We start from the raw sequence: 18659 nt of genomic DNA, 5'->3' as shown, positions 1-18659 counted from the left end.
AGATGGAACAGCGAAGGCATTGGCTCTGATGGGCACTTTTCTAGGAGGAGGAGGAAGCCTCACTGAACATGGCTGCCTTGGTGTTGAGATAAAATGGAAGCCGTCCAGAGTGTCTGGGGAAACCCAGCCAGATGGGCGTGGTATAAATAATAAATTATTATTATTATTATTATTAAGTCCAGTGGGATGATTCTGAATGAGGAATTGGGCTTTTGCCCTGGTGGATATCTCAGTCAGTAGAGCATGAGACGCAGTACAGTGGTACCTCAGGTTAAGTACTTAATTCGTTCTGGAGGTCCGTTCTTAACCTGAAACTGTTCTTAACCTGAAACACCACTTTAGCTAACGGGGCCTCCTGCTGCTGCCGTGCTGCCGGAGCACAATTTCTGTTCTCATCCTGAAGCAAAGTGCTTAACCCGAGGTACTATTTCTGGGTTAGCGGAGTCTGTAACCTGAAGCGTATGTAACCTGAAGTGTATGTAACCCGAAGTACCACTGTACATGAGTTTGAACTAGTTGGCCCTTGAGGTCCCTTGTAACTCTTATGATTCCATGATTCTGTCCGCAGCAGCAAAGTGTTAACTATGCCTAAATACAACACAGGATCCTCCCTGGGAAAATTCCACAAAGATGCAGGTTGTGCATAATTTTTCTCTCTCTGTGACAGTCATACCTCGGGTTACAGACGCTTCAGGTTGTGCTTTTTCAGGTTACAGAGCTGCCGAAACCCGGAGGTATCGGAACGGGTTACTTCCGGGTTTCGGGGGTCACGCATGTGCAGAAGCGCGAAATTGCGCTTTGCGCATGTGCAGAAGCACTGAATCACAACCCGTGCATGCGCAGACGCGCCGCTGCGGATTGCGAACATGCTTCCCGCACAGATCACGTTTGCAACCCGAGCGTCCACTGTATACACAGTGTGGAAAGTAGTTGTGTGAACGCACTGACTGCACCAGAAGCAGTGGAACAAGGCCTTTCCCCCTAACCCGCCACACCCGGCCAGTCTGTGCTCGGTGATGTCTCCATCCCAGCCCCGGGCTGGACCTTTCTTTGACGCGCCTCCCCCAGCAATGGGCAAGTCCAAAGGGCTGTTTATTCAAGGATGCAAAGTGATGAGCAGGCAGAGTTTGGGCAGACAAGGACAGTTTGCTTAGGCCTTGTGCAATGTTTGTCCCCGGTCACTGATCAACCAACTTTATTCTGGAGGAGCTTCAAAAAAACCAACCCACCCCCCACCTCTCACAAGCAGAGGAAATCTCTAGGCACCAAGCGGGGGACTTGGCTGGGGGGGAGGAGAAGACACTGCTGGTTTATAACTAAGATCCATCAGTGTGGCTTCCTGATACATACTCCTTTCTGAGCACTATCAATTAACCCTGGAACATGTGATGGGAGTATAACAACAGGGGCTGCTTGAGAGCATCCAGTATGCCACTTTGTCAACCTGATGCCTTCCAGATGTTTTGGACTACAACTCCCATCAGCTGGGACTGATGGGAGTTGTAGTCCAAAACATCTGGAAGGCACCAGGCTGACAAAGGCCATAATATGCTTTTCTAGGCAGCGACACATTTCAGGGATTAGGGGGAAAAACTTTCTCCTCCAAGCAATGCGGCTTCCAGGCAGCCCAGACACATTTCTTTTTCAGATATTAACAACTGTTCTCAGATTTTATTGCTATTGTTATTACAGTGGTGCCTCGCAAGACGAAATTAATCCGTTCCGCGAGTCTCTTCGTCTTGCGGTTTTTTCGTCTTGCGAAGCACGGCTATTAGCGGCTTAGCGGCTTTAAGAAAAAGGAAACAAACTCGCAAGAACTCGCAAGACGTTTCGTCTTGCAAAGCAAGCCCATAGGGAAATTCGTCTTGCGGAACGACTCAAAAAACGGAAAACTCTTTCGTCTTGCGTGTTTTTCGTCTTGCGAGGCATTCGTCTTGCGAGGTACCACTGTATAAGGTTGCCAGCCGACCAGGAAGAAGAAAAGCTATTTAAGCCCCCTGCTTTAGACAGCAGTTTGATATCGAGACATGAGCAAATGTAGCTTTTCACTGTGATAGGAATTTTGAGGTCTTAGATATATGGCAATGTTCATAACCGCACGTACATAGATCAGCACAGGAAGACCGACCTGAAGCCATTTTGATTCTTAAACTGAGCAAATGTTTTCTCTGCAAGGTCAAAGGAAAATGGAAAAGCCTCCCCATTGTCTTGTCCTTCACAAATCCTGTCTTAAGGGTATATCTGTGTTTGAATAGGGTGTGAGCCTGTGACATGGCCCAGGAACTAAGTATTTATCATTACAAAAGATTAGCCAGGCTCCCCAGGCAATCCAATCAAGTAACCTGCCAGACAGGAGATAAACAAGGACAGGAGAAAAACAACATTCAAATTTCTGTTTAGACCGCCTTTTCTGTGATGTAGGAATAATGTATCTGAGGGGTGGTCTTAGGTTACACCCCTTCTGTGATGTTTCTGGGGGTGGTCTTGATCTACAGGGTGGCAATTTCAAAAGTCTTTATAAGGCTTTGCGGCCATTTTTCTGGGTTCCTCCTCCTTTCCTGCGGGTGAGGGGAGCACCCTGTTGCAACAGTTCAATAAAGATCAAGCTTACTAGCTGCTTTGCTTCTCAATATTCTCTGGTTGGCCTCTGTTGTTCTGTCCTACCAATAGGGAACCTATGTAAGGACTCTATATGGGCTCTTGGATACCCCATAAGGGAAAAGGCCAATTTTTGTTTACAACATCACCCAGCGTTAAGGGAACTATGAACTTCCCCTGATTCCTGTAGCTGCAGCTTTTGTTTCAAAAAAGAAAAGAAGAAGTTGGCAACCTTCCAGTTGTGGGCGATCGCTTGTCTGTGTTATTTACTCATTTCCCTTTTTCTGAATCTCCCCTTTCCACCCAGAAGGGGAGCAGACGCACAGGAGGTCAGGAAATGTTGCCCTGATTCCATGCGGGCTTGAAGAGCGTTGAAAAGACTTTTATTCCAAGATCGAGGTGACAGCCCCATAAACTTTGCAATGCAAAGGAGAGTGAGAAACCAGTTTGGTTTGGTACTGATGGTGCTCATCAGTACATACACACAGACACCCACCCACTCTGCACCCACCAATCCCCTCACACGTCCTTCCCTCTCTCCTGCTATGGAGATAAAAATTGTGTCGTCCTTTCTACAGCGGAGAGGAGATCCTTTGGGGTGTTCAATGTGGCGACAGCACAAAATAACTTGAGATGGAACCTCTCCTGCAGCCTCACCACCTTAAAAAAGGTCTATGCCTGGGGTGGCGGGTGGCGCTGTGGCCTAAACCACAGAGCCTAGGATTTGCCGATCAGAAGATCAGCGGTTCGAATCCCTGCGACGGGGTGAGCTCCCGTTGCTCGGTCCCTGCTCCTGCTAACCTAGCTCCACAAGATGCACCTGACCATAAGACGCACCTAGTTTTTAGAGGAGGAAAACAAGAAAATAAAATTCTGAATGAAACAGTGGATGTATGATTTTTGTGGTTCATGCTGTGGCCACAGACATGTGATTTGATGGTGAGTTTGGGGTATCCCAATGCAAAAATCCTGAGAATCCATGTGGATCCGTGCTTTGTAACCACGTTTTTGTGCCATTGCGGCCCAAAGCAACAGTGGATGCATGATTTTTTTTTTATGTAGGCTATAGCGATGGACATGCTATGTGATCTGATGGTGAATTTGGGGTGACCCAATGCAAAAATCCTGAGGATCCATGGGCTTTTACCTCCCCCCTCCCAGGCAGCCTCCTTTATCTCTAGCGCCAATCAGCTGCTTCCTTTCAACACTCCCTTCCCTCTTGTTTGCCTTAGTGTCTTTTCCTTAGCTGGAGCAGTTTTTTGCTCCTCCTTTTCTTCTAATTTCTCTCCTCATTGCTTTAGTCTTCCTGTCTCCTCTCCTTGCAAGTTTGCTGTCTTTACCTCCCCCCTCCCAAGCAGCCTCCTTCATCTCTAGTGTCCCTTATCTCCCTCCCGATCACTTGCCGATTAGCGGCTTTGTTTCAATACCCACTTCCCTCTTTCAAAAAGAAAAAGAAAAAAGCATGATCTGCTTTTCTCCCCTAGGCAATTCGGCTCCAGGGACCACACATTCGCTCCATAAGATGCACTGACATTTCCCCTTACTTTTTAGGAAGAAAAAAGTGTGTCTTACGGAGCGAGCGAAAATACGGTATCTATGTTGGATATTCTCTCTCTGTGTGTGAGAATCATTTGTTCCAGAAACAGAGAAGAATGGAGAAGAAGATTCAAGAAGCAGCAGAAGGCTGAGATTGTTTTGTCTATGCAAGGACATTTTCTGTGGGAACTCAGCCCTCCAGCTGTTTTGGGACTACAATTTCCACCATTCTTGACCACTGGTCCTGTTAGCTAGGGATGATGGGAGTTGTAGTCCCAAAACATCTGGAGGGCTGAGTTTCGGGATGCCTGTTCTAAATCATCCATCAGAGGTTGATGGATTGATCCAACAATCTAAGCCCACCACCCTCCAAAGTCCAACTTGGAAAAGTGGGTTGGGACCATTCACCTGTCCATCACCTGATGTCACAATGACATCAGGGAAATGACACCTATTTGAGGCTGTGTACATACTAGACTTCAAACACGTTGAAAGTATATTCTTTGCCTCAAAGAATTGTGGGTGCAGTAGTTTACTCCTCACAGGGTTACCATTCTCAGCAAATGTGCTTTAAAGGTATATTGTATATACACGGACCTGAGTTCAGGAGAAAGTTGCTCTAAGTGATGACTAGATGATTGGCAGTTGCAGCAACCTTCTTTGAAGATGCTTGGCATTAGGAGTGCACCTTCAGAAGAGGTTTAGGATTGCGATTAATGGGAAACCCTTTGCAGTCCCTACAGAAAGAAAAATTAAAAGCAGAGCATTTTCCCCTCTGCAGAGGAAGCGGATTGAAATCAAAGCTGTATCTTCTACCCTTGCTGGGATGCACACACAACAAAGTTCAAAGAAATGTGCATTTTGAGGGATGGCTGTGTTTCGGTTCATTCCTGCATCTACAGGGGTTGGCTAGATGACTCTATGGTTCTATGTATTGTTTTGCAAAGTGTGAATTAGGCAAGTTCACTTTTAAATGCAATCTGAATCAAATTTCTCTCCCATCTCTATTTCAGGGATCTGGGGGAAAGGCTGGATTTTGTACTTTTGTCAACTTAAAACAGTTAGTCCAACCTCACTCTGTTTCTCTAGCATACACGCACACATGGTCTCAGATGCAATTTTCTTTGAGAATTCACTCCTGCGACTTTCAAAGTTCTTTTGTGAGAGAAGATGATGGGGTGTGTCCTTTGAAGCGCAAACAACTTCGGAGTCTGACCGTGTGAAAATTTGAACGCACATGAAATACCTTGCGGGGGGGGGGGGAAGAAGAGAGGAAGAAATAGTTTTGCTGGTGGGGCAACTTCAGGAAATTGTTTGAGAACTTGGGAAGGAACCCAAATCACAATTCTTCCTGCCCCACGATGAAACCTTTGGAAGAAAACCTAATCAATAAACAGATAACCATTGCAATAACAATTGAGATTACAGAGCGAGGAATCTTCTGTTTATTTGAGGGTAATAAATGATTCCAATAAATGCATAACAAAAAAATAGAAAATGGAGGAGCTGAGGAGAGGTACAGCCAAGCAGCCCTGCCTCCTCCTCCCAGATTTTTCTGCACCTGGAGAGAAATAGATGTTCCTCCACTGCAACCTGCTGGCGGTGGAGAGTCATATGCAGATCTCCCTTCTAATCAGAGGTGTGCGATGGTGAGGGAAGGGATGGATTCAGGCAGAGCCATCGTTGGAAAACGTCGCCTTGACTTTGTCCTTCACCTGCTGGAATCTTTCAGAGAGCCAGTTCCTGCCAATGGGAAGGGAACAGTGAAGGAGCCATGCCACCCTCGCCAGGGTCTGTGCAAGACACGGCACTTGATCGAGGTGGGCACCATCCCCCCTCCCACCCCCCACGCTACCCCTCCTCCTCTCCTCCTTCCCCCAATTGGCTGTTAAACAGTTCTGCCCCCTCTAATGAGGAAAATAAGTGAGGAAAATTCTCAGGGATGATTCACACCCTGGCCTTTCATACTGCATCACGGTGTGGTATGCTGGTTTGACATCAACTGATAGGACGTGCCTACAGAGGGTGGTGAATACAGCACAAGATATTATGGGCTGCCCTGTGAATCCGCTGGATGAAACAGCGGAAGAAGGTTGCCTCAGGAGAGTGAGGAAAATTCTCAGGGATGATTCACACCCTGGCTGGCACTTCCTTGATCTCCTGCCCTCGGGCAGAAGATATAGAAGCATGATTAGTCACACCAACAGGGTAAAGAACAGCTTCTATCCGTGGGCTGTTAGGCTGCTGAATGAAAAGATAACAACAGGGCAACTGACTTTCGGGTTTGGTGGGTGTGCGTCAGTAAACGAGGGGAATTAAGACTAAGAGCTGAGTGGGGGGTGCTTGTGTAATCTCACTGTTTACAAGTTGTACAAGTGACAATAAAGTATTTCAATGATTTCAATAATGCAATAGCGGCGGCGGCAGCCTCCTGAAATCTGCCTTGCCCCCTTCTCTACCTTGCACAGAGGTGAGCAAGGTCCTTCTTCAGGGGGAGGCATTCTGGGGGCAAGGGGGCCCGGCGGAGAGCACCTACATCGCCACCAGTCCACAAGAGTGTCTGAAACGAATTTCTAGCTGCCGTGGCAAAGGGGCAGTGACTGGGGAGAGTGCTTTTTCGCCCTGCCACATTCTGTCCCGCTCTGCTCTCTCCATCTACTGGTGGCTGGAGGAACTGTTATTTCTCTTGAGATACCTGTCAAGGTTGGGGAAAGATGTTGCTCTCTGCAGATCCTTGCTACCACTGTGGCCCCTTTTCCTTTGCAACCCCCCCCCCCCCCAAATGCAGGGCCTGATGCCTTCTAGACAATCTAGCCGGAATTTAGTTGGAGCCCAACTCTGTACTCTGAGAGAGGAAATATAAGAACCCGCCTTATACTTAGCTTGAATCTAGCTCTATCCATCTAGCTCAATATGGTCTAATCTGACTGGCAGAGGTTCTCCGGAGCTTTATACAGTGGCCATTCCTAGCCTTTCTCTGGAAATGCTAGGTGTCAGACCTTCTGCATGCAGAGCCACTATGCTACAACCCACAGGAGCTTTCGGGTTCCTTCTGGGCCTTAATGAGAATTGGTGAAAAGACATAATTCAGATTCATCAAGGAGCATGACTTTGTTGTTGTTGGAGCTTCTTTTTATGCCATCCCACTTTCTAAGTAGAAGAGTTTGGATTTGATATCCCGCTTTATCACTACCCTAAGGAGTCTCAAAGCGGCTAACATTCTCCTTTCCCTTCCTCCGCCACAACAAACACTCTGTGAGGTGAGTGGGGCTGAGAGACTTCAAAGAAGTGTGACTGGCCCAAGGTCACCCAGCAGCTGCATGAGGAGGAGCGGAGACGCGAACCCGGTTCACCAGATTACAAATCTACTGCTCTTAACCACTACACCACACTGGCTCTCTATTCAAGTAGTTAGGTGAGATATTTTGCTAGGCTAGGGGGCTCAGGGCAGGTTCCGTGGCGCACAAAACTCTGTCTGCTTCATGAGTCTCAGGAGTTGCCCCCTCTGAAGTTTTGCCCACACTATGGCTCTGAGGCACATTTGACACGCACTCTTTCCCTCAAAGAATTCTGGGCACTGTAGTTTCTCCCTCACAGAGTTAGAATTCCCAGCAACCATGAACAAACTGCAATGCCCAGAATTCTTTTCTTGGATGGGGAGAATTCTGTGTGTACACAGCCCTGGGTTTCAGGCCTTGCAAGGAAACCACCGGAAATTCACCTGGCTTTGGTGATCGGCTCACTGTTGTGGAACTCCTGGAAAGCTGTTTTGGTCCTCTCTCCAGCGTTGTCCATAAAAGTCTGAACATTGCGCTGGAAGTTCTCAAACCTTTGAGACAGGGAGGGCTCTGTCGGTTCAACCTCAGCGGAGGCTTAGAGAAAGCAAAGAGAACAGTGGCAAAGGCAGTGAGAAATGGATTGCACAGCTTGGAAACTAAACATATCTGGTTTTGCAATATGCCCCGACTCCCCTCCTTCCTCCTGCTGTTCTCTGATTCTCTGGTTGGCCCTAAACATGTCCTTGTGTTGCATCTTCATCGACATGAATGATTCAAGTGAACCAAGGTTATGCAAAACTGCCAAAAGCTAACCTCGGTTAGTATGGCACAATCACATCTTACGTGTAATTAGCTAGCATGGTTTCAACCTTGCACGGTTGAACCAAGTTTCAATTGAACCAGGGTATGCAAACCTAGCTAAAAACTAACCTCGGTTAGTTAGGGCTGCCATATTTTGAAGAGCGAAAAAAGAGGACACATTTGCCAACTTCTACTTTTAACTATGGATTGCCATGACGACTCTCATTTTTAATACCCCTACTATATGTAGGTTATAGAAGCTGTGATATATTGCTAGTATTCATGTTCTTAACTTTCAACAATTTTCATATAAATTTTGATTCTTGCCAGTGCTATAGTATCTCAAACCTTCCTAATGGCTGAAGAGGTGATAACAGAGAGATTGAACTCTCTCGTGCCACTTACACAGTCAGCTATCAGACAAAATATTCATATATTTCCAATTATATGACTCCAACCTATTATGAAGAAGTCTGACGTAAAATACAAATTACAGCCAATTGAACTTTTCCCTTTTTTGCTTAATAATGAAAGGCAGATTCCCGCCCCACTCCACACACAACAAAAGGATGCATAAAGGTACCTAAATTTAAAAGTAAGGAAGAACGTATCCTGCCCACATAGTAAAAGACACAATTTTTAATTTCCATGCCCTAGTTCAAAAGCCACTTTAAAATCCCTGACTGTTGGTAACAAAAAGCAAATGGAGAGAGGAATGTAAAGGACAAAACAGAAATATAAAAAGGCACAATGGACTGTGGGGGCGAAGCAATTTTTTCTATACCGGCTAAACACACATGTGCACCTACAACTCTGAGCCACCGTAGCATTAAAGAGAGATGCTCCCTCTATTTCTTTTTAAGATGCACAGATTGGGGGATGAACCCCTGCATTTGATGTGGGTAAACATGGAAAATAACCACAAGGAAAGGGGGGAGGGAGGGAGGAGAGACAGAACATTCAATCGACTGAGACAACACCTAGCGCTAGGAAGCCCCAACCTTGGTTACAGCCAGCGCAGATGTAAAGCTGAACCATGGTTAAGGCTGACAAAGGAAGGGAGGCTCATTCATGTCAAAGTGCTGAGAAGGAGACAAGAGGCAGAGCCTGACCTCTCCCAAACTCTTAACCAGGGTTAAGGTATCAACCATTACGCCTTTGGCATTGGGCCATGGGGCTGCTGTATTACCCCAAAGCAAAGTGGTGTGCTATGGCTGCTACCTCTGTGGTCTAGTTTTCTCCTCTGGGAGAGAGAGAGAGAGAGAGCGCATCCAGCAGGTGGGGCAGTCTACCTGGTTATGGCTCTGGATTCTAGATTTGAGGCGAGAGGTACCAGCTAAAGGAGCCTGGAAGAGCTGCTCTTCTGTGCTCAGCCAGAGTGGAAGCTGGGATGGAGCAAAGATAGGGTGGTACCCCAGACACACAGAGAAGTGAGACTGGGGACCCCTCTGCTCTTTCTAAACCCACAACAGTGGAGCATAAGGGGGAGGTTGGATTGCAGCCTATGTGTTTTGATTCATGAAACAAACAGGATTCCTCTCATAAAGCGCACACCACAAAACTCCAAAATGGGAAATCGTTTTGATTTTGATTTCTTTAAACCTGCGATCTCTAAGGTTCCTCCTGCTATCTGTTAGATACGTGCAACAGCAGGGATCGTTCAGTTTGCGACTTAAGGGTTAATTCTGACGCTAGCAAGCAGGCCAAAAAAGGAACTGGTGGAGGTGTTGCTTAGCAACTAAACATAGTGGCATGCTCTTTGCTGAGATAGCACATGCTGTGATTGGCTGTGAAGTTCTGGAGGAGCTTTTCTCTGTATGTTCGGCTGAATGTCTTCCTGCCCTGCACAAGGCCTGAATTAAGAAACACCCCCCCACCAGAAAAAAATAATCCGCTCTCTAGTTCTTTCTCCTCAAATTATACAGTGTTTTGTTCTGTTTTCCTCAGTAAAGTTTTACCAAGTCTTTTCTCATTATATAAGTGACTTTTGTTAACACTCTCCAGATCACGTCCAGCCTGCCTCCCCCTCTTATTTTTAAGCCTCTGTTGCTTCCAAACCTCACACCCACTTAACATCAATGCCCAGCGCAGATTCTGCCCACAAACTTGGCCAGCTGCAGATCCAAACCCGGCACTGATGGGAAGCCAAATTTTCTCTGGCCAGGAAAAAGAAGTGTTGGTGCTTTCATATGAGAGAGAAAAAAATATGTTGCCCAGCTGCAGTGATAGGATCTGCACAGACATGTCAAATGGGAAGAGCTGTCAGAAGGAGGGGCTTATTTTGGGCCCGGGGTGTGTGTGTCTGGGAGCAGGAAGGTGTGGAAAGGATCCTTTGCCAAACCTGCGTAACTAGAATTTCCAAATTAGCCAGTGGAAGGGAATAGATGCAGTCTAGCCTGTTCCAGTCGCATTGGTGGCGCTGCATAATGAGCTAAGAAACGGTTTTCGGCTCCTACCTGTCACAGCAAACAAAGCCATGAGGACCACTGCCACGGAAACCGCAAGCTGCATGGTGTTGGAGGGTCTTCGAGTTCCTGGAGGAAAAAAGGAAGAAAACAAGGGCATATTTGGGAGAACTGGTTAATAACGGTGACAATGGTGTTGAAATGCTCGTGCGCTGCCTGACGACTGTGCCTAAGGTTTCCTCCACATGACTAAGTAATCCTGAACTGTTCTCACAAAATTTGTGTGGAGCTTCGATGCCATCAGCCGTTCATTGAGTATTTATTCTGATTTGCCTGCAGGGAGGTCAGATGACATTGCATCCAGCCAGCTATATCACCTCACACTTCCCAGGGATTTCCCCATTACTTTCCTTCCAGCAAGAAGTCCAGTTCTGAGAGGTGGGTTTGTTGCACAAGATTAACTTCAGTTGTGCAGCCTGAGTGCTGGTATGCGATCAAACCCTACCTGGAACTAGCAACAGCCTGGAAGCACCCTAAGAGGCGCAGGGGCAGGGACTGGTTTAAAAGGAGAGAGAGTTGGCAACCCTTGCAGCAGAAATCTTCCGCACCTTTACTGGGTTCAATACACATTGTAAAATTCTCAACAACGCTGCAAATGGCTTCTTTTTCTTTCCATGTGCTCCTTCACTGCCCTCCCGTCCCGTCTCTGATTCCCCACCTCCACCCAGAAATGGAATGATGTTCTGCCTCCTCTCTTGAAGGACGGCGACAGACGATTGCCACCTGTCACCTGAAAAGGCACCGGTGCGTTTCACAGCTCGCCAGCTGACAGGCAAAGCTTCACCCCAGCATAGCAATGCTGTTATGGAAGGATCCTTCACCGGCTGAATTTCTGCCTGGTATGAAACTCACGATGGCATGAACTCTCCATTAAGGAAGAAGGAAAGGCAGGGGTCAATGCAGCCATGTTAGATGACTCCTAATAAATCTGAGTCGCTTGCATGGCTGTCTGCTCTTGGTTTTGAAGAGCTTCTGACAGCGATTTTGGGGAGGGGGCATGTCAAAGCTTCACCTGCTTCATGCAGCTCTTAAAGGCATAAAAACGCAGGAAGATCCTTTTATACCAGTGGTTTAGTATTGTATACTCTGGCTGGCAGCTGCTTTCCAGGGTTGCAGCCTGGAGACGTCCCAGACCCACCTAGAGAGGCCGTGGGTCAAACCTGGGATTTTATGCATGAAAATCAGATGTTCTACTACGGCTAGGAAGGGACGCGGGTGGCGCTGTGGGTTAAACCACAGAGCCTAGGACTTGCCGATCAGAAGGTCAGCGGTTCAAATCCCCGCGACGGGGTGAGCTCCCGTTGCTCGGTCCCTGCTCCTGCCAACTTAGCAGTTCGAAAGCACGTCAAAGTGCAAGTAGATAAATAGGTACCACTCCGGCGGGAAGGTAAACGTCGTTTCCGTGTGCTGCTCTGGTTTGCCAGAAGCGGCTTAGTCATGCTGGCCACATGACGCAGAAGCTGTACGCTGGCTCCCTCAGCCAGTAAAGCGTGATGCGTGCCGCAACCCCAGAGGCGGCCACGACTGGACCTAATGGTCAGGGGTCCCTTTTTACCTTTACTACGGCTAGAAAATTGCAACCCTCTGTTAGTGGCAAAAGCTAAGTCAACATCTTGGAAAAATGAGGCAAAAAGCTCTCTTAGGGTTGCACTTCACTGCCACCTCCCTCTGCCCACTAAACTTTCTGAACCTTTCTCCCCTCTTCTGAGTCTGTAGTCCCGTCCGTTTGCCCCCACACCACTCCCCAATCCTGCACTTTGCTCGGTCTCATGTTCTTAGATTTGCTTCATTTTTTTTAAAAGGCTCTGTTGCTGTTTTTGAAAAGCAACGCAGCAGGCAGTCATTTAACAGGTGAAGCTCTCCCTGGCATGGAGATGCAGCGAAAGCAACAGCTTTCCCTGCTGAATTTCTGTGCAGTAAATTCCTGCTGTTAAAGAGGCAGGAATGAGGCCACTCAGAGAGAGAAAGTGCTCCATCTTCACACACTTCTCATTTAAGATGCCATCGCCAGGGGCTCTGCGTTAACTTGCCACGTCTAGATTTTGAAATAATAATAATAACAACTTGACTCTAATTTAGTCACCCCGTTTGAATTCCCCTTTCCCCACATGCCAAATGAATCCATTTCTATATTTCCACTTACTTGCAGCTGGGAGTGGAGGCGAGAATCCAAGGTGAAATCGGAATTCCTTCCCAGCTGCTCCAGCTGCTCCCTATAAACCTAGCACCCTGCCTCCAACATCCGCCCCTCGGAGGGCAGCAACCTGAGCCTCGCTGCTCTTTCTCCTCCCCTCTGCAATTGGGAGGTTGCTCCATCCCTCCCAGGAATTTAAACCGCAGCCAGGGATGCTGTAAGAAAAGAAGGCAAATGTGTGTGTGTGTGTGTGTGTGTGTGTGCACACGCACAATCCCATTTCCTCAAACTTTAAAGTCACTGGGAAGTTGGGGGTGGGGGAGAGAGAAGGAACCACCTTCCACCCAGCCCAGTTTGCTTGTACTTTTTGTCTGCCTGAGCAGTTTGCAAAAAGGCTGGGGAAAAGAAGAGGCCTGCCCCCCTTCTTGAGGCTTCCCGGATAGGGTTTTGCCTCTAAGATGCTTTCGTGATCTGGAAGGATAAATAGCCTTAGGCACAGTTAAAGGATAGCTCAGCTGGTTAGAGCATGGTGCTGATAACACGAAGGTCGCAGGTTCGGTCCCCCTGTGGGATAGCTGCATATTTCTGCGTTTCAGGGGGTTGGAGTAAATGATCCTAAAGGTTCCCTCCCAGCTCTACGATTCTACTAATAATAATAATAATAATAATAATAATTTATTATTTATACCCTGCCCATCTGGCTGGGCGTCCCCAGCCACTCTGGGTGGCTTCCAACAAAATATTAAAATACAGTAATGCATCAAACATTAAAAGCTTCCCTAAACAGGGCTGCCTTCAGATGTCTTCTAAAAGTCTGGTAGCTGTTGTTCTCTTTGACATCTGGTGGGAGGGCGTCACTACTGAGAAGAGATTATGGTCTCTCAAGTCATATTTCCCCCCCAGTTTTTAAGTTCACACATGGAAGCACTTGCGCCTGATTCTCAAAACGCTCAGTCTGTGGGGGCTTCCTGAAAGTCTCAGATTTGGAATTTGCATTTTCAAAGGTCGTCGTCTGTCTCTAACCTTCTGAGGTAGCCTCAAGGCCACCACAATTTGGAAGGCTACAAAAGAGGAATTGACAAATTCGAGGAAGATAAGGCTATTCAATGGCTACTAGACATGATAGCTATGTTCTGTCTACGCAGTCGGAGACAGTCATCTTTCTGGAAACTGCCGGAGGGGAGAGGGCTTGCAAGTTTCCCACAGGTATCTGAGTGGCCCCTGTGATATGCTATCGATTGGCTTGATCCTGCAGGGTCTTCTCATGTTCTTTGGGTCAGCAACATGCATAGGATGTGAGTGGTGAGACTCAAAAAGGAGGCTCCTTTGCTCAGACAGAGAGCTCGTGTTTTGCAAGCAGAACATCCTGGGTCTAATCCCTGCTACCTTCAATTTTAAAAGAGATGATCAGATAGATAGTGATGATCTTTGCTGTGCTACTGAGGTTTGTTGACAAGACAGAAGTACTGTTTTGGGGGGACAGGAGGCGGGCAGGTGTGGAGGATTCCCTGGTCCTGAATGGGGTAACTGTGCCCCTGAAGGACCAGGTGCGCAGCCTGGGAGTCATTTTGGACTCACAGCTGTCCATGGAGGCACAGGTCAAATCTGTATCCAGGGCAGCTGTTTACCAGCTCCATCTGGTACGCAGGCTGAGACCCTATCTGCCTGCGGACTGCCTCGCCAGAGTGGTGCATGCTCTGGTTATCTCCCACTTGGACTACTGCAATGCGCTCTACGTGGGGCTACCTTTGAAGGTGACCCGGAAACTACAACTAATCCAGAATGCGGCAGCTAGACTGGTGACTGGGAGCGGCCACCGAGACCATATAACACCGGTCTTGAAAGACCTACACTGGCTCCCAGTACGTTTCTGAGCACAATTCAAAGTGTTGGTGCTGACCTTTAAAGCCCTAAACGGCCTCGGTCCAGTATATCTGAAGGAGCGTCTCCACCCCCATCGTTCTGCCCGGACACTGAGGTCCAGTACCGAGGGCCTTCTGCCGGTTCCCTCACTGCGAGAGGCCAAGTTACAGGGAACCAGGCAGAGGTCCTTCTCGGTAGTTGCGCCCGCCCTGTGGAACGCCCTCCCATCAGATGTCAAAGCAATAAACAATTACCTGACATTCAGAGGACATCTGAAGGGAAGTTTTAATATGTGACATTTTAGTGTATTTTTCATCTTTGTTGGAAGCCGCCCAGAGTGGCTGGGGAAACCCAGCCAGATGGGCGGGGTACAAATAATAAATTATTATTATTATTATTATTATTATTATTATTATTATTATTAACTGGCTTGAAGACCTTCTTAAAGACAGAGAGCAGATAGGCTGACGAAGCAAGTAAGAATACATAGCCCTGAACACAAAGAGTTGGTTTCTATACTTCAGGGGTATATTCTCACATTGTGTGTTTTCAGCTGCAACACAGGAAGCTGTCTCCTACTGAGTCAGACCATTGGTCCATCTCGTTCAATATTGCCTACTCTGACTGGCAGTGACCATCCAGGATTTGGGGAAAGGATGGAATTGGGGAGTTTTGTACGTTTTTACCCATCCCTCCTCTCCCCCTCCCCATCCCACAACACATTTAAATGTGTATTTTCTCTAAATACATGCATTTTCAAAAATGGGAATTCTGATGCCTTCAAACAGCCAAGAATTGCATTGCAGGACAGGAGAAGTGTGAAGTCCAGTGGATCGCTAAAATATGTGCCACCAGTGGCGTAGCGTGGGTTGTGAGCACCCGGGGCAAGGCAAGTAATTTGCGCCCCCTAACCCGTGGATTTGCGCCCCCTAACCCTAACCCCCAGATGTTGCGCCCGGTGCGGCCGGGCCCCCCCTGCACCCCCCACGCTACACCACTGTGTGCCACACATTAGTCTGAGAGGTGCAGGTCAGAAAATATTGTTCAGGAATTCACAAACACCATCTTCCTCAAGCTTCTCTACTCATGACAAATTGGTTTATACAGCATGTTAATTTTATTTTCTGAAGCAGAATCTCCCTTCTTGCTCTTCTTCCTTGGCCTGCTCCAGAAGTCGGCGGAACAGGGCAGGTGTCAAGGTGCAAAGCTGTTCTCAGTCCCATTCTTCCAAGACTCAGAGCCACCATCCTAGTCCTCATGAGGCAGGCAGTACAACAAGTTTGTAGGCTGCACAGGATGTCATCCCCTTCCCTGGGCAGGGCTGGGGGAGAAACCCGATCCAATTTAAAGTCAAACTTGCCTAATTTGCAATTTCCGAAACAACACGTGAACTAGAACACAGCCGCCTCTCAAAATTCGGACTTTTCTGAATTTTGTTGTGCTGCTCTCCAGCAGTGACAGCAGAAATGCATCAGTCTAGGTTAAGTGTGCATATGGACATGTATATTCATGACAGTGACATGCAGACATGCATTGCGTCAGGTGAAACTGCTCCCCCAAAGCGTGTCTACAGTACTTGTCAAAACGGCACGCAAATATGTGTTGATTGGGCAAAATTCGCACTAAAATGCTGGAGAATATTCATGAGACTTTAAAAAAACAAAACAAGACTTTCCAATTGCTGCAGAGCTGTGGAATTAAAGAATGGGTGTGTGTGAGAGAGAATCTTTAATTTGTGAATTAAAGATTTGGAAGTTTGAGAAGCTGAGAGAACCAAAAGCTCCCAGAATCTGTGGTGCAATCCTGGGATCATAGAATCATAGAATAGAATCATAGAATCATAGAGTTGGAAGAGACCACAAGGGCCATCGAGTCCAACCCCCTGCCCAGCAGGAAACACCATCAGAGCACTCCTGACATATGGTTGTCAAGCCTCTGCTTAAAGACCTCCAAAGGAGGAGACTCCACCACACTCCTTGGCAGCAAATTCCACTGTCGAACAGCTCTTACTGTCAGGAAGTTCTTCCTAATGTTTAGGTGGAATCTTCTTTCTTGTAGTTTGGATCCATTGCTCTGTGTCCGCTTCTCTGGAGCAGCAGAAAACAAACTTTCTCTCTCCTCTATGTGACATCCTTTTATATATTTGAACATGGCTATCATATCACCCCTTAACCTCCTCTTCTCCAGGCTAAACATGCCCAGCTCCCTTAGCCGTTCCTCATAAGGCATCGTTTCCAGGCCTTTGACCATTTTGGTTGCCCTCCTCTGGACACGTTCCAGTTTGTCAGTGTCCTTCTTGAATTGTGGTGCCCAGAACTGGACACAGTACTCCAGGTGAGGTCTGACCAGAGCAGAATACAGTGGCACTATTACTTCCCTTGATCTAGATGCTATACTCCTATTGATGCAGCCCAGAATTGCATTGGCTTTTTTAGCTGCCGCGTCACACTGTTGGCTCATGTCAAGTTTGTGGTCAACCAAGACTCCTAGATCCTTTTCACATGTACTGCTCTCAAGCCAGGTGTCCCCCATCTTGTAAAGTTTTTTGAAAACTTTCTTCTCTCACTCCCCACCCCCTCTCTCTCTGTGCCTCCATCTGTTTCCCAGAACAGATACTGGGGGTCTTACACAGGCCATAATGCCTGAGGAGTCTCAAAGTTTGAAGCCTTCCCCACAGATGTCAGTGGTGGTAGAAGCTTCTAGCACATGGGCAGGCAAACTAAGGCCCAGGGGCTGGATCCGACCCAATCGCCTTCTAAATCTGGCCCGGGAATCTACTCATGTTTTTACATGAGTAGAATGTGCCCTTTTATTTAAAATGCTTCTCTGGGTTATTTGTGGCACCTGCCTGGTGTTTTTACATGAGTAGAATGTGTGCTTTTATTTAAAATGCATCTCTGGGTTATTTGTGGGGCATAGGAATTCGTTCTTGTCCCCCTCTTCAAAATATAGTCTGGCCCCCCACAAGGTCTGAGGGACAGTGGACCGGCCCCCTGCTGAAAATGTTTGCTGACCCCTGTTCTAGCATGTACCCCCAGAAATCTCCCATTATTTTAAAGCAGGCCCTTATTTGTGTCTTATTCACCACAGCATCACACATCTCTCTTTAACAGCCCTTTTGTCTCTAACCTATACAGCTCTGTGGAACAAACAGTCCCGTTCCACAATGTCCCTTTTCTCCCCAGTTTTTGACCTGGCAACCCCACTCATCCGGCCCGGGAGGAGAGGAGGAGCCTGGAGGGGTTATTTGCGTTCATTGCAAAATGTTTGTTTGGAAATCCAAGCCTCCTTCCTTTCCCCTTCCCAATAACAAAATGCTGAACGGCAGTAACCCCCTCCTGGGATCTTTTAGGATTTATTTTATCTCGAGGTCCACATTTTTTAGATAAACAGCCCCGGTTAAGAAATCCTTTGTTTTTGTTGAGAAACTCAACTCTCCCACACCCTTTCTCTTGTGGAAATTTTTTCTTCTTTCTTGCACTGTAGTCCTTAGTCCACACACACACACACACACACACACACACACACACACACACACCACGTTTTATTCTAAACTCAATGCAGGCTTGCATATTTGTACACACAGTCTAGATCTATTCCCTAATTTTTGCCCCTGGAAAGTGCTCCTCGGGTCCTATCTCTAGAAATAACAGTCTGATCTTGGGGGGGGGGGGGCAAGGAGACTTCTGAGATCAAGACAGGAAAACAACCCCAGAGAAAGAGAGTAAAGGTTTTTAAGGCAACTTCAGCAAAGGGGTGAGTAGAGTTGAGGTGGGGGAAAGACCCACTTTGTAGAGCAAAACAGCCTTCTAAGCGATCGACAAAACATTTCTAAGCTTTTGGAGCTCTAGTGCTCGCAGGCAAAATACCACAACGATATATAACAAGGGGGATTATTTAGCTGCGATTCCTGCGATGCGTAGGGGTGGACTAGTTGGCACCCTTCCATCTCTACAATTCTGTGATAGAAACTGGCTTCATTCT

The 18659-nt window shown here is 47.3% G+C and overlaps 1 protein-coding gene and 1 long non-coding RNA gene across 2 annotated transcripts; one reads left to right on the top strand and one right to left on the bottom strand.

Moving 5' to 3' along the window:
• The first annotated feature begins 1956 nt into the window (after positions 1–1956).
• LOC310712766 lies at positions 1957–5632 on the top strand. The gene is made up of 2 exons (XR_014528998.1): positions 1957–4710; positions 5148–5632. It is a non-coding gene; the product is annotated as an uncharacterized lncRNA (long non-coding RNA).
• On the bottom strand, positions 5557–12996 carry APOC1 (apolipoprotein C1). Its single transcript, XM_083516079.1, has 4 exons — positions 12822–12996; positions 10670–10747; positions 7856–8006; positions 5557–5877 (listed from the first exon to the last, which is right to left on the bottom strand). The coding sequence occupies exons 2-4, from the start codon at positions 10722–10724 to the stop codon at positions 5802–5804; spliced, it is 282 nt and encodes a 93-aa protein (XP_083372205.1). The 5' UTR covers positions 10725–10747; positions 12822–12996; the 3' UTR covers positions 5557–5801.
• Between the last annotated feature and the right edge of the window lie 5663 nt (positions 12997–18659).

This window comes from Podarcis liolepis (assembly GCF_965112155.1).
Source record: "Podarcis liolepis genome assembly, chromosome: 7".
Classification (NCBI taxonomy): Eukaryota; Metazoa; Chordata; class Lepidosauria; order Squamata; family Lacertidae; genus Podarcis; species Podarcis liolepis.
The sequence above is the reverse complement of the archived record's forward strand: the minus strand, read 5'-3'. Positions and strand labels throughout refer to the sequence as shown.

Bases quoted from the DNA above. Each gene is read 5' to 3' on its own strand.
- APOC1 (XM_083516079.1), bottom strand. From the start codon at position 10,724: ATGCAGCTTGCGGTTTCCGTGGCAGTGGTCCTCATGGCTTTGTTTGCT. The intron at 8,007-10,669 runs GTAGGAGCCGAA...GCTTTCTCTAAG, and splicing joins GGCTTTGTTTGCTGTGACAG to CCTCCGCTGAGGTTGAACCG. The intron at 5,878-7,855 runs GTGAATTTCCGG...TCCCATTGGCAG, and splicing joins GAGCCGATCACCAAAGCCAG to GAACTGGCTCTCTGAAAGAT.